At 47.8% G+C, this 24184-nt stretch overlaps 1 protein-coding gene across 4 annotated transcripts; it reads right to left on the minus strand.

Moving 5' to 3' along the window:
- BCL6 (BCL6 transcription repressor) lies at nt 1-22895 on the minus strand. 4 transcript variants are annotated; one of them, XM_024564607.3, is made up of 10 exons: nt 22784-22895; nt 11973-12011; nt 10999-11170; nt 9245-9466; nt 6793-7764; nt 6206-6393; nt 4639-4806; nt 3433-3563; nt 3189-3326; nt 1-1203 (listed from the first exon to the last, which is right to left on the minus strand). In XM_024564607.3, exons 3-10 carry the CDS (start codon nt 11157-11159, stop codon nt 1060-1062), a joined length of 2124 nt encoding a protein of 707 aa, XP_024420375.2. In that variant the 5' UTR covers nt 11160-11170; nt 11973-12011; nt 22784-22895; the 3' UTR covers nt 1-1059. The 4 variants fall into 4 exon arrangements, with proteins under 4 accessions (XP_024420375.2, XP_045055103.2, XP_045055107.2 ...); XM_045199168.2 differs by lacking the exon at nt 22784-22895 and adding an exon at nt 20174-21066; XM_045199172.2 differs by lacking the exon at nt 22784-22895 and adding an exon at nt 15018-20153.
- Between the last annotated feature and the right edge of the window lie 1289 nt (nt 22896-24184).

A 24184-nucleotide genomic window follows, 5' to 3' on the forward strand; every position in this document is an offset into this window, starting at 1 on the left:
TTGACTTTTCAATGTTTTATTCTTGTATTTGTACAGCTATATTTTACAACACGTTAATGCAGTTTAGACACAGCCAAACCCTGTCTCCGGAGTAGTTACAACACAAGCATGACGCAGAATGTGATGGATGAGACAAACTTTTCCAAAGAGAGCTTAGTTAGTGACAACTTCAAGTCCCTGTGTCTGCCTACACTTCAGAAAGGGATGGCGCACTCGTCCATCGTGGAAAACTTCCATGAAAAAGGCACCGTAGGACACGCTGTATAGGTATGTACAAACCGGAAACTAGAACAAAACTACACAGTTTTCCTTCTCCAGCTTTTTTTGTTCTTTTTTAAATACACACTTTGTAAATTGTAAACCTTCACTTGCAAAAAAATACAAATACACGGAGGCATTTTAGACAAAATATTTTCTTACTTATACAGATGCAATACTTAAAATATTCTCTTAAGTGCTCTTTCTCAATAAAGATTCTCAGATCCGTGTCTGCCTGCAGATACAAAATCGAGCCTTTAACACAATTTTATATTTTTAATATATCTTCTTTAGGTTTATATATATTTATTTTATATATATATTTATATATTTACAACTCTGCCATATATTCCTTCACCTTTGGTTAAAAAAATTAAAGCCCTCTGTTTGATAACATACCTAAGTTTCTTCTTTTAAAAGAAAGCACATTTACATACAAAAGAAACATCTGTTCCCACAAAACGTACACATTCCTCATTTTGCAGACTAAGTCAAGTCAGAACTTTTGCATACTCCCCCACTTTGATATACAAAATGACTCTGCTTTTTGCTGACATGGTTCGCCTTACACATAGGAGAAGAAGCAATATTATTTTCTTAATGTTTGACGGCAGTGGGGGAAGGGGAGCTGCCTAGGCTCCCTGTCCCCACGCCCCGCCCCCCACCCCCGCGCCCAGCTATGATTTGCACTAGTGGATGAAAGAGGCACTACATCATGGGATGAACATTGTAAAGTGTTACAGTTTCCTTTGGGTAGGTTCTGAGAAGGGGCTCGGATGGAAAGCATCAACACTCCATGCTTCAGCAGGCTTTGGGGAGCTCCGGGGGCAGGTCAGTGGCGGACACGCGGTACTGCACCTTGGTGTTGGTGATAGCCCCATGCTTCTGGCGCAAGTGAAGACGCAGCTGGCTTTTGTGACGGAAATGCAGGTTACACTTCTCGCACTAAAGGAAAACCAGGGGCAAACTGTTAGCTGTCATCGACAAACATGTCAGACCCAGAGAAAGAACTTTTCCCTGTGAGCGATCGGGCAGCTCTTCCTTTTCCATGGCGGGGTTAAGAACCCGTCTGGATCCCGGCTTCTGTTAAGGGACCAGCAAATATTGTGCAAATGTCCCTTCCCTGCTTTCCAAAACGTTGCTCACATTTTTCTCCTGCGTGAGCTGTGATTTCCTGACTTAATGAACTCCACAAGTTCAAGTCTTATTAAAAAATGCAGGTCAGATGTAAACTCTCCTAATTATTAAGGCTTCCCTGAATCTCTCTAGAATGCAAAGAATCCCGTTTTCCTTTGAACCTCTGTAAGATTTCTAGCCTTGCCTTAGCATGTGGGAAATGCTTTGAGAGCAGTGACCACTTTTTACTAAACTTTATAATCTTCCTAGTATCTAGAAGAATATACCTCTTAAATCTAAACACATCTGAACAAATGGACTGCAAGAAGTCTGAACTCATGAAAATGACCGAATCTAAGACACACCTTCAAAAATGCAGTTCTATTCCTTCTTAAGTGCGTACACTTCAAGTTAGCTAACAAGGCATCAGCAAGTAGAGCTGTTTCTTTCTTTGATTGAATGGATGGGTGGATGGATGGTCAGAGTTTGAGTGGAAAAGTTACTTAAAAGTGAAATGAATGACTAATTGGGGCAGCTGGGACACAATTGTGGAATAGAAAAGTACAGTTGAGGTAAAAAGTAAGAAAACCCAAATAAAGCATGGCCTTGTTTATAACAACGTATCGGGATGTGGTCACTAGTTGTGACAAATGTATGTGACCAACGTGCAATGCTAACAACAGGGAAACTGGGTGCATGTGGGGACTCTGTACCCCGCTTTGCAACTGTTCTAGGAATTTAAAACTATTCTCAAATAAAAGTGTAATAAAATATGTTCATAGAGAGAATATGTTTTAAAGTAAAAACAGACATAAATTTAGGGAAATAAAAAATAGATTGGATGGGGCAGTGAGCAGAAAGAGCCCTGGTCTCAGGAGAAATGGGGCCCATCCACGCCGCCCTCTGAGTGTGTCCTGAGCAGGTCCTCTCTCTCTCTGGGTCCTGGCTGTCCCTTGCTGAGGGACTGAATCAATACACCCTGCAGGTCACACTTAACCTGGACATCGTGTGCACTTAAACTTCTAGTGAATAAATACGATAGCAAATGCTTATCGTCCTCTTAACTGCATGCCAAGTACCACTGTGCACACTTTAGCAACTTCATTAACTTAATACAACAGCTCTGTGGAGTGGGTCCTAGTATGGGCTCACTTTACAGCTGAGGAAATTGAGGTACTGAGAAGACAACCAATGCTGCCCGAGAACATATAGCAAGTAAGGTATTTCCTCAAGCACTGATAAGCCAGTGAAAATAACCACACTTTGCTGTTAACATTTGTGGTATGGGTCAACCACTCATCGGTTCGTTCTTGGTGCTCTGGAACACCATGATTCTGAGGAGCGGTCCTGGCATCTGGCTGCTGGCCATCTGCTCCCTCTTGAAATGGCCTTTTCTCTGCTTTATTTTATATCACCATTTTCTCCAGGTTCTCCTCCTACTCCTATGGCTGCTCCTTCTGAAACTCCTTAGGTCCTCTTAAATCAAGCCCAGCACAGAAGAGTGTTGTAAGCACCAAATAAACATTTGTGGAATAAATGAATAACTCCACCATCTCTGTATCCGTAGGCGAGACCTCTTCCCTAAGGCCCAGATCACCTAGCCCAATACCCCAACTTTAAAGATGAGCAAACTGAGACCAGGGCCAAGGTCAAGCAGGGTGTCTTTGGAAATCAGGCCCAAATCCAGGTCTATCATCATCAGTTCAGTGATCATCCTGTTGCTTGCTTGAGATTGGAGCAAACACTTCTGCATCCTCACCCCTCCACCTCCCTGTTCCTCCCAGGTCAGCCAGTAGCCACAAAGACTCCCTTACATGGTAGGGTTTCTCTCCCGTGTGGATTCGCAGGTGGCTCTTTAGAGTCTGAAGGTGCCGGAAACGGGTGCCACAGATTTCACACGGATAGGGCTTCTCGCCAGTGTGGATGAGCACATGGGCACGAAGGTGGGCCACCTGGAGAGAAGAGCAAAGCATGAGAGGCTCTGTCAGGGTGAGCTGTGCACCCCTCAGCAGCTGCACGCAGAGATTGAGGGGTCCTTTCCCCACGCCCCCTGCTCACCTGTACAAATCTGGCTCCGCAGGTTTCGCATTTGTAGGGCTTCTCTCCAGAGTGAATCCGAGTGTGGGTTTTCAGGTTCGCCGGCCGGTTGAACTGGGCCCCGCAGATGTTACAACGATAGGGTTTCTCACCTGTTACCCAGAAAAAGGGAAAAAGGGTAGCTATACTCAGTAGAGGTCACCACTGAGTCCCCGGCCCCTGGATTTCAAAGCAAGTGCCTTTCGACTTTCTGTCCCTTGGAAGATGTCAAAGAGAGGACCTGGGCACCTACTTCCTGGCCTGCCCACCACCCCCTACACACACACCAGCACCCCTTGGTCAAAGTCAAGAAGCAAAGTAGAGACAATGCTGGGTGTGGGGCAGGGGGAGAGTGAGGTTCCAGGAAGCCTTGGGACCAGCTTTGTCATTAGGATTATCTAACTAACAGTGGGACTTGGAAAAGTCACTCTCCTTCTCTGGGTCTCAGTTTCCCTCTCTGGAACCCGAGGGGCAAATTTAGATGACCTGGGAAGGCTCTTCTAGCTCTTTGCTTGGATAAGACTCATTCAGTAGTCAACCCACTGAGCAGGGAGATACAATCCGGCTGCTCTAGTTTCTCTCTTTGAGGACAAACATACTTTTCCGCTTGTGGCAACTACAGCTGGATTCCATTTGCGGTGGGGCGGGGCGGGGCCTGAGTTGGAGTAGATGCTCAGACAGAGGAAACCAACAGAAGGGCTGTGCCTTCCTTCATGGAAAGTTTCTGGGATAAAGGAGCCATTTAAAATACCAAAAGAGAGTCCACTCTGGACAACAATCAGGTTATTAGAAGCTACCTGGTAAAGGAATGTGAGTTGATAAGGAATAGCCCTCAAAGGAAATCAAGAGGCCTTTAGTTTTTTTCTTTGTGGCTTTCCAAAGGCCAACTCTACTTTGTGTCTCTCAGCCTTAGTTTCTCCCCCTTGACAATGGGATTAACACTTCTGACTCCAGCAAGAGTAGAGAAGCAGGACAGAGCAACTCAGAGGAAAGACAGAGAGTACAGGGTGTGGAGGAATCAGTAAGTGAAGATGTGACAGGGCGAGGCCCTCATTCAGGCCAGCACAGGGCCTGCTCTCTGCCTCACTCCACCAGGGACCAAGCCCCCAACTGCTCTCTCTGGAATCCTCTCCCTTCCCTGACCCCAGTGAGCTGGGCGAGCCCAGGTGGGGCGGGGCAGGGCCATACCCGTATGGACGGTCTTGTGGCTGGCGAGGTTGCCCTTGTAGCGGAAGGAGGCCTGGCAGCGGTCACACTTGTAGGGTTTGTCACTGTGGGTCTGCAGCGTGTGCCTCTTGAGGGAGGCCTCCTCAGAGAAGCGGCAGTCACACTCATTGCAGAAGAAGGCCCCATTCTCTGTCAGAGGGGGGGAGGGGACACCAACGTCAGCATGAGGAAGGGAGGTGGGGCTCCAAGGCCCCCTCACCTCTCTATCTGCCCCCAGTGCCCCTGCCCACCCAACATACATGGGAGCCCCGAGCAAAGGGACCTGTGGGAATTTTATTTTCCTTAGCGTTTACAGTCTCAGTCACAAAGGAGAAAGGAGACAGATTTGAATATTAAGGTACAGAAGGGAAGCTCAAACCAGCAGGTACCCATATGGCCAAGACCAGCTGGAGGAAAGCTCAGCAGGGCTCTTCCTTTGCTGGAGAGCACTGAGAACCACTTTTCTTATCAGTTCATACTCTTATTTGCATCCATATGCCCTCAGCAAGACCCTTCAAGACCCTGAGCCTCCGTCTGTGTCTCTATCTCCCAAATCAGGATAATAAACCCCTGTTCTACCTACTTCATAGAAGCACATGATAAGACGCAAAGCATCACAGCAATGTAAGATATTAATCAAATGCAATGATACTTTGAAGTCACTGGGAAGATTAATGACAAACACGGTCACCCTTGCACCGATTTGCATTTCATGTCTTCCAAACACTTCTGTGAGATCGGGAGAACAAAGATGATGGTGGAAGTAGAAGCAGAGGGCCAGAGAGAAGGAAGTAGAGTGCAGGCCAAAGGCAAATGGCCTGGGGGAATGGCCGGGACAGTCCCTGCTCTCTCAACTATAGGTCCACGACCCTGTGCCAAACTTCTCAGAGTAACTATTTTTTCCTGCTGTTGTAACAATTCGAAAACAACACATCTTACTGGCTCAGCCCTGATTCGACATTACTGGGCTGTATTACTTCAGCTAGAGATGCAAGAAGACATAGACGTTCTCATCTGGTGAAAACTGGGGATGTCAAACACAGCCTATCCAGAAATTTCAATTGAATAATTTAGGCTAACTAATCTAATTCAGCTACCATTTACTGAATACCCACTCTGTTCCAGAGACTCACTGGGGCTCATGGGAGATGCAGGGTCCATCAGTTCAGACGTTCCCCTTACGGAGCGAACAGCCTCACAGGGGCACTAACATGCACAGATCCTGCGCCAGAAGTCTAGGTCGGGAGGGGCTGAGAGTCTCTGGGAGTTACAGCCAGCCCACAAGCTACCTTTTCTGGAATGATGCTGAAAAGTCTGTTTGGTCATTCTCTGTTACCCCAGATTAACTCTAGCACCCCATCTCCTGCTTTGGTCAGCCTAGTTCCCTAAGAGGTCAAGAGTGGGGCGATCAGCTGGTGCTGATGAACTTCCAATCAGGAGTTTCTCCCAATCAGTGATAACAGCATAAATAAAATGGAAGACAAAACCTACAGAGTAGAGGCAGGGGCCAGCCTTCTCCCTGGCCAGGGGATGGGGGGAAGGGACTCACCACAGCTGGAGTCTGAGTACTCAGACTGGGTCTCTCCCATCTCCTCGGGGAACGTGGGGCCAGCAGTGTGGAGGCACATCTCTGCGTGCTGTGGGGACTGAGAGCCACAGGACGTGCACTTTGGGGGATGCAGGTAGAGTGGCGAGTGGCTCTCGCTGCTGCTGCTCCGGGGGGAGCCTGCCAGGGACCTGCAGGTGGAAGGAAAGGGCCTCAGCAGCTGGAACTGGAGCAGAGTAGAGCCCTCCCCTAGTCCCCATCCCCGGACTAAGTTTCCTCCCCTCAGTGCTGCAGCCTGCAGCCTCCCTCAGTCCAAAACCAGAATGAGCATCCCCTGCCACACCAAGACCACAGGGAATGCCCTTCTGCCATAGAGGGAAATTCTTTCACTTGCTATGAAAAAATATACCGATGCTTAATATCCTTTTTTATTTAGGGTAATTCAATCATTAGGCACTTATTCCACACCTCTAGTGTGCTCAGCATCTCAGGCAAGATAATAACACAGCCTCTGCAGCCACCAGAAGAAGTGACCCTGGAACCCTGCCAGGTGACCCCTGAGCCCAGGCCTGCACTGCCTGGGAAATCACCTGTTGACGATGTTATTGAGTCGGCTAGCTTGTGGGATGGTGGAGTCCTCCCCACTGGTGCTGAGCTTAGTTGGGGACTGGAGGTCAAGGTTCTCAGGCTCCATGGGTGGCTGGCAGGCCGGTGGGGCTGTGTAGGTTCGAGGCGAAAGGCGGCCCAGCTCGGCCTGCTCAGGCCCCTCTGGTTTGGCATTCTGGTTGAGGCTATTGAGCACAATAAATTTGTATTTCTTCCAGTTGCAGGCTTTGGGGTCAGTGGGGCTCTTGGCTGGAGGGGAGCCAGAGGTCTGAAGGATGCAGGCGTTCTTGCTGCTACAGGACTCCGTGGGCGAGTTGGGCTGACAATCAGATTTCTGGGGGCTCTGTGGACTAACCAGACCCTTCCGGTTTAAGGGTGCATTGGGGGGCTCGAAATGCAGGGCAATCTCATCCTCTGAGGAAGGTCTCTCTTCCTCCTTGCCAGCTTTGTCACAGGGGAAGTATGGGGCGTTCCGGGCTGAGGGGGCCGCCGGCTTGGGGCCCTCGGCCACACTGTAGTGCATGTCACTGCGCGCCTCCTCTGGGGCTGCCTCCTTGGGTGAGTAGATGTTGCTGTGGCACACACTGGGGGATATCTCCATGGCCAGCCGGCTGTACTCCCCTGGGATTGGCCTGGCACTATCGCAGGGGAGGGCCCGCTCCTTGGGGAAGGGGTTGGCCACAGGCATCCGGGCATCCCGTAGTTCCTCATCGGAGAAGAGGAAGCTGCTGACGGGGAGGTGGCTGTACACGGGGTAAGAGGCTGGCGGTGTGGACAGGCCGTTGTACAGGCTGGGAGGAAAGGCTCTGCTCTCACACCCAGGGGGGTTCCTCAACGGCAGGTTGTTCTCCACCACCTCCCGACCCCGATAGGCCATGATGTCTTGGGGCATCAGCATTCGGCTGTTCAGGAACTCTTCACGGGGAGGTTTGATGGCAGGAACCATCTCTGCTTCACTGCAGGAGAAAAACAGAAGACAATGGCCTCCAGATGAGAACTATTAATGAGACGACCTTCCAAGGGACACTGGTCTATGTGACCACAGTTGTGCTTGGGTCAGCTAGACACAGGAGATGCGGCTCTGCAGTAGGGAAATATGTGCGATTACAAGGCACTCATGCTGGAAGCCTAGCAATCTAGCCCAGAGTTGGGGAAATAAGGCTGAGAGACGAGAGGAGAGTTAACCATACCATCTATGCCTGTTTACACACCATCTTGTATATTTAAGTCACATATGTATATAGTAGGTGAATCTGTAATTCCTCAGATTATTACACAACATAAAGCTTTCAGAGCCCTTATCTCATGTCACCCACGTAAAACCCTACACAGAAGGGAAGGCAGGCATTACTGCCTCCATTCTATGCACAGGGAGACTAAAGCTCAGGGTGGGAAGAAATACAATTCTGGTGCTGCGTGTACAGAGGATCATAGACAAACTGGTACCCTGCCGAGGAAAAGACTCAAGTCATGGGGAAGCGGACTTTGGAGAACAGGCAGCATTGCTTGTGAGGGAAGCCCTGACGCTGAAGCAGCCAGACCTGGTTTGGGATCCCAGCTGAGCCACTTAACAGCTATGTGACCTGCAGCAAGTTACTTAACCATGACAAGCACAGGGCCGGACCTAGAGAAAGTACTCAGACTCGATGGCAGTGATGATCTTGCCACCATTATCACCCACAGGAGACAAAGAGCTCTAGCTGCATATACTTGAAGAGACACTATGTGGGCGAAAAACAGGCCAACTCAAACATGATCATAGTTAACAGAGCTAGAACCAGCGAGTAAAGGTTAAGGGAACCACTTCAACTCGTCATAAAGAGCTTTCTGACTGTCCAAGGTAGACCACGTGGCTCTGGGAGCACTGAGTTCCTGGCTCCTGGAGGGCTTGAAACAGAGGCTGGAAACCCTTCTGTTTAAGAGGGTTGCAATTACCCAGAGCAATGAACCAAATGGTTCTCAACAAAGTTCCTTGCTTCTTTGGCTCTCAAATTCCTCATCTTTAACTAATGGTCATATCTTCCCAGCCCTTAGATAAAGAGTTAGCTAAAATAGCAGGAAATTCTAAAGGACAAGCAAAAGGCTTTGGAACACAGAGGAGGCATTGAAGAAAAAGCTGAGTGATAATCATAAGAACATATACAGAGAAGCTGACATCAAGCTTGGCCTCGAAGGACGAGTAGGAGAAAAGGGCATATCGAGTGAACAGGAGAAAGCCAAGGGGTGAGGATGCACAAGACATATCTAGATAGCAGTAAGGAGTCAAGTCGGCCCAGAGCACAAGAGTTCACAAGGGCAGGAGTGTGTAAAAATAGTGGAAATGTAGGTTGTGGCACATTATAGAAGATTGTTTTTTTCTAAATGCATGCATTATCAAGGGTTTCTGATACTTTCTGATCCCTTTCATCTCCAAGGCTTCCATCTGGGGCAGCTCACCTGGCCTTGATAAACTTCCGGCAAGTGTCCACGACATGCTCCATCTGCAGGTACATAGCTGTGGCCATCACGGCCATAATGTTGCCCTCCCGCAGATTGAGCCGAGACGTGTACATGAAGTCCAGGAGGATGCAGAACCCCTCGGGGTTGATCTCCGGGTCGAGATTGATCACACTAAGGTTGCATTTCAATTGGTCTGTGAAGATGCTGTAAAACAAGCCGCTGTAAAACAAACAAATGTCTCACTACAGCAGATGTATAGACTCTGTCACCAATTACAGTCAGCATCGCATGCAGCTCCCCCCTAGGCCCTCGCTCCCAAACTTCTGTGGCCATTTATAATAGTGTCATGTATGGAGTGCTTACTACGTGCCAGTGAGTCATGATGTACGTTTCAAACACTGTCTTGTGTTCCTCACAACCTTGCCAGAGCAAGGTCCTATCATTCTCCCCCTTTACAAATGGAGGAACTAAGACCAGGGAGGTTAAGTGATTCTCTCAAAGTCCTAGAACCTGTTTTCTTTTTAGTGTTAACTGCACAGATGACCAGAGTTAAAGTTAACACTCATTTGCAGTAACTATTTTTGTCTAGATCTTTGGGGTATGCTTTTCACTTGATCTATCATTGTATTCTTATTTTAAAACTCATACTATATTTTGAAAGAAATAAAGTCAGGTAATGGTGACAGACAAATAAAATGGTGTCTACATCTACATTCTACTGATCTTTTTTCTGAAAGCCCATAGACTACCACAAAGTCAATATTCCTAGAAGATCCAAGTGCAGCTTGAGGCCATGCCTCCGAATACCGTGTTGCCTACCAGAGCCTAACAGTTAGGAGCCAGCACCGTGGGATGCCCTCTCAAGTCTACTCCGCTTCAACCAGAAAGAAGCAATGCAACTTTGAGTAAGATACGTAACTACTTCCCACCTTGATTTCCTCATCTGCAAGGCAGGAACAATAGTGTCTGCCTTCCAGGGTTGTAGCAAGAATGAACATGTAAAGGGCATAGAATGATGCCTGGCATATAGTAAGCACACAGTTACCATTAACTATTACTGTTTTATCTCCATAAACGTGTTCTCTCCACTATTAAACAAACAGGTGCTTGTCTTGGAGGTCGAATAAGTTCTCTATCAGCAGCTGAGATATTTGACTCTACAGCGGTTCACTGTGAGTGTCCTTGTTTTATCACCTACGAAACGGAGGCAATCATGCCTTCCATAACACAGGTCCCTGCGCAGATCCAGGGAGATGATGGAATATAAAATTGCTCTGAACACATGAAATCCTTGACAAATATGAAGAAGTAGCTGGCTCACTTTCACTAACTTACCCATGGGAATATAGCCACAGTGTAAAATAAAGACAGTTATGAAATAAAATAACAAAAGATTTCAAATTAACTTGCTTAATATATTTTTAAAAATCTTTTTCACTTTTCATGTTTTCAAGGTGTGAACTGAAGTTATCCTCCATGTTTGCCCCAAACACATCCTTTCCTGAGACAGTATCTGATTTCTTCTCCCTCTGTTCCCACGGAACAGAATCTCTTTCTTCTCCAAAGGTGTGTGTGCATTCATTCCGTTTCTGGGAGCTACTCTGCTGGGCCATGAGCTGGACATCTGGACACAAACATGACACGATCCCAAACACAGCAAAAGGCCCACACGTTCCTTCTTGCTCGCTGCCGGCACCGCCAGCACCAGCAACCTCCTTGTATTCGTCTACCTTTCCCTTCCAGACCCTCACCTGCAGGCCATGAGGACTGTCTTATGGGCTCTAAACTGCTCACGGCTCACCACTATGACAACATCAGTCAAGATATCTCGGCTCCGGAGGCGATTAAGGTTGAGAAGAACATCACTGGCATGGCGGGTGAACTGGATACAGCTGTCGGCTGGTGAGGCCATTTTGTCTTCACCTGCGAAAGAAGGTCAAAATCCGGTTAGTTCTCTGAAACCTGTTTTCTGCTTACCAGGACAGTAAAACAGCTTCTTCCAGCTGCTAGCATCTGGAATGCAAACTGAGGCCCCTTGTGTTTGGTCTTTAAACTTCATGGCCCCTCTCCGGGCGCTATTGTTCAAATCTATAAAATGGGGAGAATGATTTTTATCCAACAAGTCAGAAGAGAAAGGGGAAGGCAAAGGAGAAGGGAATGAATATTGTTGAGTGTTTTTCCCATATATCAAGTACTGTGCCAGCACTGAGAGGCAGTGAGAGAAACCAGGCTTTGAAGGTCAGCATGCTAGCTTTACCTTTTCATGCTGTGTGACTTACAGCAGATTGCTCGGCGCTTCTGGGCTTTAGTTTCCCGAAGTGAGAGCAGTAACAACAATGTGGTTGTAAAAATAGAGATATATGGCTGATCTATAGTCTAGGTTCTCAAAACTTGTAGCTATTCTCATCAGTATCTCATTTCTCCTCTATTAGATTTTAGAATGATCTCAATGTACTTCAAGCACCTAGCACACTGCTGGTGCGTTGTAGGCGGCTAAATTAATTTGCACTAAGAAATAAGCATAGGAATGAATAATCTCACAACAGTGGTAAGACAGTCTAATGCAGGAGTAGAGGAGGAGGGCTAGGAGTGATGGAGAGGGAATCGGCTATCCTTTTCCCTCATCTAAGAAAAAGTGGCAAAGTTCACAGAAACATATGTATTGGAAAATTCAAGAGAAATAGCTTTTCCTCAAAATTTGAAAGCATATAGTTCAATTACTTACCCAATGCCTCAATTCACAGTCCGAACTTTTGCTTATAACCTGCAGGGAAGAGAAAAAAGCGAACAGAAATTGATTTAATGAATGTGAGATTGTCCACTACAGGCTTATTTTGGGACACACGTGTTTAGTTTTACTTTGATAGCTGCAGCCTGCCAGCTGGTGTGGTTTCCCCATAAGCTAGCGAACAGTTCCCAGCTCTGCTCTTATGAAAACAACAGGCGTCCGAAGCCACACATTAATGTTTATACCCTGAGTAATGGGGATACGTTACATACATGTATACACATATGTTTCCTTTCTCAATGTAAAAAATGTACACCACCCTAAAGCCATTGAATTTATGGGAAAGAAAAAATTTAAAGAAAGAAAAAATTCAGAATTCAGGATGATCCTTCAGGGGCCTAAAAACTTTGTATGCTTTTCAAAACCTGCGTAAATATTATCTTTAGAGTCCTAGAAATGATTCCACAAGGCTGACAAGGTCAACATCTTTATCCCAATTTCAACGGTGACAAAACTGAGACTCGGGTTCAAGTGGTTTGCCCAGGCAAACAGTCAGACAGAGCTTCATGGCTGTCTGAAACACTTAAGGCTCACTACTGAATCCAACCTGAGATGGCGTAGCTTTGCCTTTCTTAAGAATCTTTGCCTTCTGCCTAAAAGTTTTCTCTCTCTTCCCCCCTAGGTGGAAGACCAAATACAGTGTCACAGTCTCCCAAGATTGTGCTTCCCCCTGCTGGTGAAAGGCTTCATTGTGCTGGTTAGCTGCGAACTGGTCAGGGAGCACTCATGAAACAGGCACTTTATCTGAGTTGGTTTCTCTAAAACAAAATAATTTAAAGTACTGTTGGGAGACTCTCATTTATGATTGTGTATGGGCTACAGAACAAAACAATACCTGAGCCCTCTCCCCCAACCCCCCCTTTTAAAAAAATCCTAGGCCTTAGAGCTATTTTCCAGGTAAAGGAGCCCCAGGCCAGGGAGGTCCTGTTAGGCCATGTAGACGGTAAGTAGCCCAGTCCTAGATCTTCTGGCTCAAATTCCTGATCCTTTTCCAAAGCAGCCTACGTGCTGTAAAACATGCAAGACAGCACCCTGATGTGGGTGAATCTCATTTTTAAGTTCCTTCCCCCACACAAACACTTTGCCCCCATTCCAGGCTGCTGAGTCTTACCCAATGAGCACTCTAAAATGAGAGGTTTCCTTGAGTCTGTAACCAAAAACTCTGACATTTCTTTGTGGTCCCAAGTGTCAGTCACTCAATCTCATCGGCTTCAAGGTTAGGTGTGCATGTGAGTGAGTGGGGATGGGGGTTAGAAAATGGGGGAAGGGAGAGGACAGAAAAAGACAAAAGAACCTATTTCCTCCTCTCCCCAACCTAACTCAAAATGGGCCAAGAGAGACACACTAAGTTGGTCCTAACCAAAGTTCAATGATTGTCTCCTTTGAAAAAGAATGCTGAAGGCACATGTGAGGTTTATTTATAAACTCTCTCCTCATCCCTCACGGAAAAGATCCTTAAACACTTCTGGAACACCAAAGGCTGTCCCTTAGCCAGCTTCAACCACCAGCTTGCCTGTGGATTTCCAGTCACACACTTTTGGAACCACAGGAAGCCCAGATCTGCCATTTCACCTTGACACTTGGCAGTGACTCACTCCAGATTTGGACTGAAACAAACAGAACAGTTCCCCTGGGTCTAATATCAGCCATGGTCTAGGCTGGGCACTTTTCACTGTAAACCTCTGCCTGTGTTGGCCAAAAACAAATGCACATACACTAAGGTCTATGTCATTGTTAAGTCCTCCCCTTCCTGCATAGCTCTGTCTCAGGAGGCCCACAATTAGTGAATATGTGGGTTACGGTGGGTGTGGACAACAGGCTTCCCTCTAGATGCTGCAGGTGTGGAGGCACCACTAGCATTTGGTTTGTTTATTTACAGACCACTCAGCTCTTTCCAGCCCATTATTGTATCTGATCGTCGTAACAGCTCTGATTTACTGGAAAGGACACTGAGGCTCCAAGGGATAAGCCTTGCCCAAAATCTCAAAACTAATCACCAGACAGCCCTGGACAAGCCTGTCTGCTAGCTTCAGACACCTCACCAATGCCACACACAAGACTCATTCCACAAAAACTACCAAGAGAGCAGAGATGTCCAGGAGAAACTGACAAACCAAGGGCCCAGACCTGGACTCCCCTGACCCCACCCTCACCCCAGTCACAGTAATTACCAAGGGAGTTTAATAATCACCAAGGTAAGAGTTAGATAACTACAAAGTTGAAGATTGTCTTTACCCCCCTTTCCCCTCCCCCACAACCCAAACACTTTCACTACTTCCTTGCTTTAAAGGTAGGCAACTTGAGGAAAATGGCAGATCCTTTTAAAGGGTCTGGAGAAGAAAAAAAGAGGTCCTTCCCCTGAAAAAGAAAGGACAAGAAGGAAAGGAGAAAAGGAAGGGAGGGAAAGAAGAAAAGAAAGAAAGAAAGAAAGAAAGAAAGAAAGAGAGAGAGAGAGAGAGAGAGAGAGAGAGAGAGAGAGAGAGAGAGAGAGAGAAAGGGAGAGAGAGAGAAAGAAAGAAAGAAAGAAAGAAAGAAAGAAAGAAAGAAAGAAAGAAAGAAAGAAAGGGAGAGAGAGAGAGAGAGAAAGAAAGAAAGAAAGAAAGAAAGAAAGAAAGAAAGAAAGAAAGAAAGAAAGAAAGAAAGAAAGAAAGAAAGGGAGAAAGAAAGAAAGGGAGAGAGAGAAAGGAAGGAAGGAAGGAAGGGAGAAAAAATGAAAGGAAGAAAAAAGAAAAGAAGGAAGGGAAAGAAACACAGTAAAAATAACAGAAAAAAGAGGAGATGAGAGGAAGGCCAGAAGCTAGGTTTGGAGCGAAAGCGAGCCAATACAAAGACCTCATCCTTTTCCTCAGTCCTCCACTCCGCCCCGGCACTAGGCAGCCCTCTTCTCTCGCTCACACACGGACACAAACCAGAGCCGGGGGCGCCGGAGCAAGCCGGCACAGATTCGCTCACCCCCACTGTACCAAATCCACTATACCATACCTGTCTGCCAGGGACTGCCCACCCGGGGGCGTTGTGCCACCACAGCTGCCCATCCGCCTCCAAGCCCCCGCAGGCTCGGCGGAGGCCCCGTGGTACTACCGTGGCAGCCCTTAATTTGGTTGCATTCAGATAAAACTTTTCATGCACCTCGATAACTAACATTGTGTGTGCCTTTTTTTTTTTCCTGTTATGCCGTCAAGGCAGGGGGCAGTAAGGGGAATGGCACAGCCCTCTCCTTCCCGGAACATAGTCGATCTCAGCTCAGCGGATTTCACAGAACACTCTGCCTATCGCCGACTCCAACGAGAAGTAACTTTCCAGGAAGCTGCCGGCCCCCGACGGCGGCCAGGATCGCTGCTAGCGCCGAGCTGGCCACTGGGGATTCACCGGAAAGGGAGGGGGCGCACCGGGAGGCTCGCGGGGAATAAGGCACACTTTCCCCTAAATTCCAGCCGGACAAGTTAGTAGCAGAGCAGGTCTAGAACACAGGATTTCAGGTCTAGTCTGAGACTCATTCGCCCAATCCCGGCGTTTATTTGCCTGGGTGGCATTTCTTTTTTCTCTTTTCTCTTGGCCCCCAACTCCCTTTCTAAAAGGGTGGTCTGGTGAGGCGTCAAGGTCTAAAAGGTGGAGTCCTCAGGACTCAGGGTCTCCCGTCCAGCGCACACGGGCAGAGTTGGACAAAAACTAAACCGAAAGCCCCTTCCGCCTACGTTGGCAAGTAGGGGAACCTAGCTCCGCTGGGTTTCCGCTAAAGCCTTTACAATAGGACCTGCCAGGCCGAACTTGGCCAGGTTTAGGGATTTCCGAATTTGATTTCTCCGAAACCCCATAGAAATGTGGTCAGGATTCAGCAGAGGCCAGGACAGCGACTCCACCACGCGCACAGGCGCGCTCAAGTTGTCTCGCCTTCCCGTGGCCTTGCTTGGAATTATAACCCCTGGGCGCCATCACCCAATAGCGGTCTCCAAGAAGCGCTTTGTGGGGGGCGGGGGGGGGGGCGGATGCTTGGGAACTCGGGGTGAGAAAGACGCAGCTTTTAAGGCCGAGGATGGGTCTTAAAACTGGCATTGGCGACTCACTGAGCCACGCAACCCATCAGCGAATGAGGCGCTTTCAAGGTCCGTTCAAGAAGATTGGGCCTCTTTAATCTCATAAAATCCTACTTTGAGGCTTTCTCATCCCTTTGCCTGGTGGACTAATGGTGAAAGCGAAGGCTGACATTTAATATGGTATGGAGTGAGAATCCAGGAAGGGAAGTTAAAATTAAAAAAATGCACTTATTGGAAACTGGGCGTCCAGTGGTTCCGGGAGCTCAAACCTAATCTGTTTTACCGCTACTTAACAGCAGAGGGAGGCCTCGCACCAAGGCTTGAAACCAACAATCTCTTTGTCGCCCCGCCCCTCCTTCCTTCCCATTGACCCAGTTTCGACAGTCTCGGGATTTGGAGAACTCCGTCCTCCAACCCGTTCCTCCCCCAACCCCTGCCCAATCTCGTCCGGCCGTTGGATTATTGGTAATCTAATAACTCCAATAACTCGAGAAATTCAAAGGACAATATATAAGTGCAAAGCACTGTTTAGGGACAAGGACGAGGAATTTTAATAAGGCTGGAGCTGCCGCAGTGAAACCCGTATCAGGGTTCATGCCGGAGGAGCGCTCCCTTTCTCTGCAGCATCACAGCTAAGAAATTGCTCCCGTCTGGACACAGTGGTCCCGCGGTAGGGGGGTGAGGTCAAACTGCAGAGTTGTTTTTGTTCTGTGGGGGACTCTCTTCTCTAGGGAGCGGGAGGGTGGGGAGTCGACAGTAGATGAAAGCGAATTCGATAACGTGGCGGCCTCGGCAGTCGTTTTGGGTGACTGAGGTGTTCAGGGACATTATGTCCTGACTTTCATTTCTATCACGTTTCCTGACAACAGCGCTCTTGCAAGCCTGCAAGCTTCTAGGAAATGCAATAAAACAGAGGGATGTGTTTTATCAGCAAGATCTGAAGAGGAGCTGCAGAAGGGACGCTCCCCGTGCTCCCAGCTTGTGACAGCCTTCCAGAAAGGGTCAGGCAGACAGTGCCAGCAAACCACGTCCTAAGCAAAGATATCTCGGCCATCCTGGCTGTACCCGCTCAGCCTTTGCAAAAAGGCTGGCAGGGGAGGGGAGCGGCATGATCTCCCCAAGCAAACAATGCCTTTAAAAACCTGATCTGGACAGAAGTCAGCCAAGGTCTTTTTATTCACGTTAATGAAGATGGAAGGCACTAACTGTCCTTGGAAAGCGATGAGTCAAATTTGACCGCTCTTCAAACACGTCCCCAGATTCGTTTCCAACCGAACAGAGGAGCGTTTCTCCAACGCGGCCTCCAACAGCTCCCACAGTAGGAGAGGCTAAACTCAACTCTGGCGGGCCAGGACGGCCAGCGGAGTCGACAGCGTCTCCTGTGGGTGTGTGTGCCGGCAGTCACTACGGGCCTCCAGGACACTGACGCACATTTGCCATCTTAAGTTTTTAGCTCCCAAAAAGAAGTTAGCTATGAAGCCGCTGTGGCACAATTCTATGAGGATTACATTCTGCTGATCCATACGACCCACCCACAAAACTGACTTCTCTTCAAGCCATTTGTCAAAGTTTAGAAAGAAGGGGATAGAGAGGATTTCAGGATCCAAATGTGAACCTCCGGTGCAGCAAGGTGCATCTCTGCATGACTAAAGTAGGCCTTAATCACTCCCTAAAGTAGGCACCCCAAGACCTGAGATCCCCATCTCCACCTCTCAGCACAACTGTAGGCTTTTCACGTTAGTTACTGAAAATCTTAGGCCATACTTCACGAACCAATTCCTCCAAGACAGCTGGAGAACCATTTCCACATACAGTGACCTAGAGGTTAAAATCAAGGTCTCTCTGACTGCTGTTCCTTTTCTTAGATAACCTCAAAAGGGCTGAGATAAACTTGCCTTTTGACTTTCAGTCACTGACCTGGAAATTCAGAAGCTTAAAATCTGGCCCAGGCTAAGTCATTATCTCACCATTAACAGGCTTCCTCATCAGGCCTGTTTCCTCAACTGTAAAGAGTTGTATGTCCTAGAACCCACAAGGCATCACTCCACTACCTACTCCTCCTTCCCCCACCCCGGAGAGGCCACAGAGAAAAGGAAATAGTGTGATCAAAATGGGTTATTCTACTTGGAGGTAGATGCCCATCACTAAGCAACCGTGAGCCACTCAAGCATCCGGAGGCTTTCTAATTTTCATCCATCTTACTGGAACTTTGGAGGTCAGATGCCATCCTCATTGGAGGGTGTCCTCCATGTCAGTCCTAGCACCTAGTGGAGATACCTGGCCCAGAGATGACACGGTTAACCCACGGCCCAAAGCGGGGATCTCAGCCAAGACCTATCACTAGGTGGCAGACTCAGTCCGTCCGAAAATCACCGCGCGGCCACAACCCTCCACATTTTGACTATGCCCAACTACCCCCCCCACCCCGCGCCGCCCCCCTTTTTTGTGTTAGGGGGAGGGGTTGCCTTCATAGGTAAAGCTGGAAAACATTTAATTTACTAGATGTGATTCTGTTCTTCGCGATGCTCACGCCTCTAGCAAGCACAACACATTATCTGGAACTGAGTTCCTGAATTATACGTTGAATTTTTCCAGCTGGAAAGGCTGAATGTATTGAAAAGGATTAAGAGTGCACTTCTATTCAAAAAACAGAATGGCACTTGACAGTCGACAGCATTTAGCAGAGCTTTCTGTCAAACACTGGTTGGCCAGCAAAGAAAGTCCAGAATAAATTCCTGATCTTCATAAAGAAAGTGGTCCCTAGAAGTCAAGGGCAGGGTCCCACCCAGGCTTACAGCGCTCGGAGAAAATCTGGGAGTGGGGGAAGTAGAGGCGATTTTGGTCTTTTGGTGGGGTCGCTGATCTTGGACGGGGAGTGGGGGTTGGAAGAAGCAGTTCCTGGCTTCCAGTGGGGCAAGGAGAAATCAGCCGGCTTTGCCACAACACACCACCCTCGCTCGAATCACTGCGGCAGCGTTCCCACTTGTTGCGCAGTGCAGGAAGCCGGCATGCGCCACACCACTTTGACTCTCATTGGACTCGGAACCCAGCTACGGACCAGACAACCACCGCCCCGCGCAATCCCCTAACCTCACTCCCGAATCCACCCCTCCCCCCATACACCACCATCACCGCTAGTAAAAGTACAGGGCTTCCAGTCACTACGGATTTTTACACCAAAACATTCCTTCTTATCTCAATGTCAGACAGGGAGCAGAATTCAGGTGCCCTGAGAAGTCAAGTCCAAAACGGAAGGGGGCTGCATCCTCCTGGAGAAGTCCCTTACTTAAAGCCAATTAGACAACCCTCCCCTCCCTGGGGCTGGCACACACACAGACACAACACACTCTTACTCAAACTACTTTGCCTATTATATGACACCATCCTAGTTGAAAAGGAACCTTTTCCTTTCCCACTTGAGAGACCAACTGCAAAGTCCCTTTTAAAAAAAAAGTTACTTTCATCTCCCGTTCCTAAAGGGGAAAAAAAAATCCTCCTAAGGTCATTTCACAATATTTTTCAAATATTTGACTTGTGCACATAGAGAGTTTCACCCACCAACGGGTGGCGCTGCCACACCACCTGCTCTGAATCTTAAGTTTTTCACAACAAAGTGGGTTGTGAGTGTGGCTACCCAGTAGGGGAGAGAGGGAAGGAAGGATTTTGACATCTAGTCATGGCTACCATTTACTCAACCAATAACTGGAACTCTTCAAGGCTCAGCAAAAGACAGCTTAAGAGTTTAGTGTCCCACCCCTGTCCACCAAACCAAGAACAAATTGGAAGGTCTTTTCAAGAAAGCATGGGTAAAAACCCTTCCAAACTGAGCACAGAGGAAAAGGCCATTGGGAGAATTCCCACTTCCTCTAGCTACCTTCTTCAAGTTGCCTGCCTAGTTTTCACAACTTCTAGCTTTATCCTCACTATCAAAAGACCATTAAAAATCAGCCAATGCTTGGGCCTGCAGTATTAGAAAGTCTTTCAAATAATAGGATATTGAATTTTTTATTAATAAATGGGAGGAGGGGAAAATATTTCCCATCTACAAGTTTCTATTTTGGCCTAAAGACTCAACTGCAGTCATTTTAGCGAGGGAATACCCACCTCTTGGTGCTGCTCTCTTTCCATTTCCTCCTCCCCCAGAGACAAATATCTTTTCTCCTTAAAAAAAAGTATATATTTTAAAGCGAGAATGTGATTTCACCTCATTCCTTTGAGCTCATGTTTGCTACCTCCAGGAATAGCGTGTGGACTAGGGCCAGATGAACTTCAACTTGGGCTGCAGATTTACGAGGTTCTGTTCCAGTGCCAGAGGCTCTTGGTAGTAAATAGTGAGCAAAACAGATACCTGTCTCCTGATGGATCTTGTCACCCCCCCCCTCATTTTTTAAAGTTATTTATTAAAACCACACACACACCTTGCAGAGAAAAAGGGAAACTGGCAGTCTCTGTAGAGGAAGCCAGTGGCATCGCTCAGAGCCACAAACTGTATTTCTAAACAGCCCTTTCCCTGGTTCCCTCTCTCCTGCCCCACTTTTGTCTTTCCGGACAGTAAAACAAATGCATCTAGTGACATTCACTTCACTTTAAAAAAACAAAACAAAACCAAAACAGCATTACAAGATTTTCCTCCTGGAAACTGTAAACTGACTGGAAAAAACTCCACGAAAGATTAAATCAGTTTTTGGTGAGTGGGGGCGAAGACCAGCTCTCTGAGACAGGGAGGGACCCAGTAACAGCTCTGGACTTTCAGCACCCTGTTTAGGGTCATTGCCCCTGCTTAGCTGTCAGGACCCCCATCACCAAGTCTTAATTATTGTGAGAAGGGATACAACATAAAAGGGGTCTTTTTTCATTCTTTTAAAAATCTGTTGTGTTGTGTTCTTGTTTTCCATGGGAGACCTTTAAAACTCATGATTGCAACACTAATTCCATTTTTTCGCCAGAGTTCCAATAACAAGCATCATACAGGCAACGCAATCCACAGTTCTCAAGACATTTACCACGGACACTGCAGCCGGCAGCGGGGTGGCCCCTCGCTACAGCTGCCCCCAGGAGCAGCCGACTTCGGAGGCTCCAACTCCCTACCCGCTCCCGCCCTGGCCGCCGCCGCTGCCGCCGCCGCCTTCTCCCTTTCCTACTCCCTCAAGGAGAGCCACAGGTTGCAAATCCAACCAACCTCGCAATCCGTTTTTGCAAAATCACTTACAAAGATCTCCCTTTCGCTCCCGCGCCCCCTCCTCCCGCGCCCGGTCTCCCGGCCAAAGTGCCCTTCTTTCCTCCCGGGTCTTTCCTCCCGGGTCTAGCACGTAGGAACGCGGGCTGGGGCTGTGTTGTTTTCCCCTCGCCCAGCGCAAGGACCTCGGGAATTTGAAGCTTGACGTCGGCTACTCTCTGGCCCACAGTTGTCATTTACAAAGCTTGCACCATGGAAAAAATAAAATAAAATTTAGGAACCATTGGGAGCTAACACCGAGTCACGCAGCGCTCAAAATACAAACACCGCGACCGCCAAGAAATCCCGCCACCTTCCTGCTCGGCTAGGCTGTCCTGCGAAGGTTCCCGGAGTCCCCACACGCCAAATAGCACTGCAGGTGCAAACGCGCACCCCCTTCCCATCCACTGCCCCAAACCCCGATCAGCTTCCTTCTTTAGGATGGGGCGAGGGAGCGCGAGGATGTTCCGAACTCCCTCAACTGCAACCAAGAAATAATAATTTTCAAAGTATTTAACATCCCCGCCCCCAGGCAAGCTAAACCTCCTCCAAAACACTGGGGAAGGGGACACCCAAACACTCGCATTTCGTTAGGAAGATCACGGCTCCGAAGGAAAAGAGTAGACACTATACTTCATCTGGATTTTAGGGTGATAAAAGAACCCGAAAATTAAAGAAAAAAAAAACACGAGGAGTACGCTCGCATTTTTCCTTTCAAATCTCGGCTCGGAAGCAGTGAATCTAGAGGACCGAGGCCGGTGGAAGAGAGCCAGCGGGGCGAGCGAGCAGGCAGCCTCCCTCCTCGCCTCCCGGAGTTACTGAGAAGGACGGGAGAGGGGATGGAAGAAGAGGCGAGGGAAAGGTGGAGGGAGGGAGGGAAGCGGAGGCAGGAGCGAGGTTAGCGAGGAAGGCAGTTTGCAAGCTAGAAAAGAGGAAAAAAACACAGCCGCACGAATCCAGCGAGATCACAAGCCGTACGCAAGCAGGCAGCAGAAAGCGAGAGCGCGAGCGCGCGTCCTCTCCGCGGTCTAAGGCCAGACAGTCCCCAGACTTGCCCGAATCACCCCCCAAACACTGTCTCGTCCTCTCTGCTCCGGCCGCCCCTTAACTCTCCTCCTTCCTCTCCTCCACCTCCTTTTCCAAAACCAAAACAACACAAGGGAGGGTGGCAAAAGCCTCCCCAAACCGGCCGATTCACTCAAAGACAACAAGAATAAAACAATAAATACATTAAAAAAAAATCTCTATCTTAGAGTGGGAGAGACGTGGGACTAATCTTCGGCATTTATTTTAACACCTGACAGCTAGAATAAATAAATATATACATTTATATCATAGATACACATAGGAAACTTGGAGCCAAAGCATTTGGCAAGAGCAGAAAAAAAGAATTAAAAGGTAAAATAATGATCATGAGCAGCGGCGGCGGCAGCGGCACCAGCGGCAACAGCGGCGGCGGCGGCAGCAGCAGCAGCGGCGGCAGCAACAGCAATAATCACCTGGTGTCCGGCCTTTCCTAGAAACTTCTTGCATCACCACTTCTAAGAACCCCAGTTCTAAGAATCAACAGAGCTCAATTCTCGGAATTTGAGCTTCGGACTTTACCACTGCTACATGGAAGGGGAGGACTTAGTGTCAGTTCTCCGGGACTTTTGCTTTCCTCGACCTGCAAAAAGCCCTCAAAGACATAATATTTTTCCACTTTCCAGCATATTTAGTGGTTCTAATGGGCTAAGCATCTCGGATTTGGAGGTTCCGGTTCGAGGCTCGAGGGTGCAGACAGTGGTCCTCCCTCCCGGGACTCGGAACGATGGTACGACCTGCTCCGCCACCGTCACGTGGGCTCCCCCTCTGTGACGTCGGCGTCTTCGCTGTAGCAAAGCTCGGCCTCTGGAATTCTGAGAACTAATTTGCTATTCGGTGACATAAGAAGGGGAGTGCGCTTTGCTTTCCGGGGGTCTGGGGCTAATTTCTCCTCTCTTACGCATAAACTCAGCTCCTCGAGCTAAATTACACAAAAGGGAGTAAGAGATTCGAACCACTGGAAAAAGTCTGTTATATATAGTAGGTTTAGAAGCGAGTAAGAGAAAAAAACACCACAGCTCTTTCCAGCTAGAATATTAGGCACCACGAGAAAAATATTTGCCAAGCAGTTTTCGGTGGGTTCATTTGCTTTATTTTTATTTGGGACAGTTTTTCTTTGTTGATGTGATGGCTTGGGATTCGGGGTTGTTGTATTTTGATGATTTTCGGATTTTTGCTTCTGATTTTTTTCTTTTGCAAGTTTGTGGTGTTACATAAATCGTAGGATCTTGCATCCGCTGGATTTTATTGTGTGTATCTTCCCCTCATCTCAAGGTTTTTAAAGAAGATGTGCTATTTTAATATTGATGCTATTATTGAAAGAAGCTGAATTTTTTGGTTGTATGTAACCATCCCAGCCCCCACTTTTTTGTTGGGTTTTGGGGTGGGTTTTTTTGGTGCAATTTTGTTTTTCCCTTTGGACTTTTACTGAGAGGAGGCTGCACTTAAGAGACATGTTCAAAGGATTTGTTTTGTTTGGGTTCGTTTCTTTCCAGGACAGCAAGTGGTGGGTTTACTCTTTCTGTTATTGTAGACTTGCTGCAAGAAACGTGTGTGTATTTGGGTATGTGTACTCCTGTATTCCACAAAATCCTTTGAGCCAAATACCTGTTTGTTTTGCTTTTTCTTAGTCTTGATCCTCCCCACCCCGCAACCCTACTTGTGTCTTGGTTCAAGGTCATTGTCAAAAATCCCTTCTGTCTGTGTTTTATTTAAGACATTAGCCTGAGGGAATTCTAAAGGCCTGCGGTGCCAGAATCACAGATACTGCCTGTATTTAGAACAGACTGTGCTACAACCACAACGCGCTGCACGCA

This window comes from Desmodus rotundus, chromosome 2 (genome assembly GCF_022682495.2).
Source record: "Desmodus rotundus isolate HL8 chromosome 2, HLdesRot8A.1, whole genome shotgun sequence".
In the NCBI taxonomy this organism is placed as follows: domain Eukaryota; kingdom Metazoa; phylum Chordata; class Mammalia; order Chiroptera; family Phyllostomidae; genus Desmodus; species Desmodus rotundus.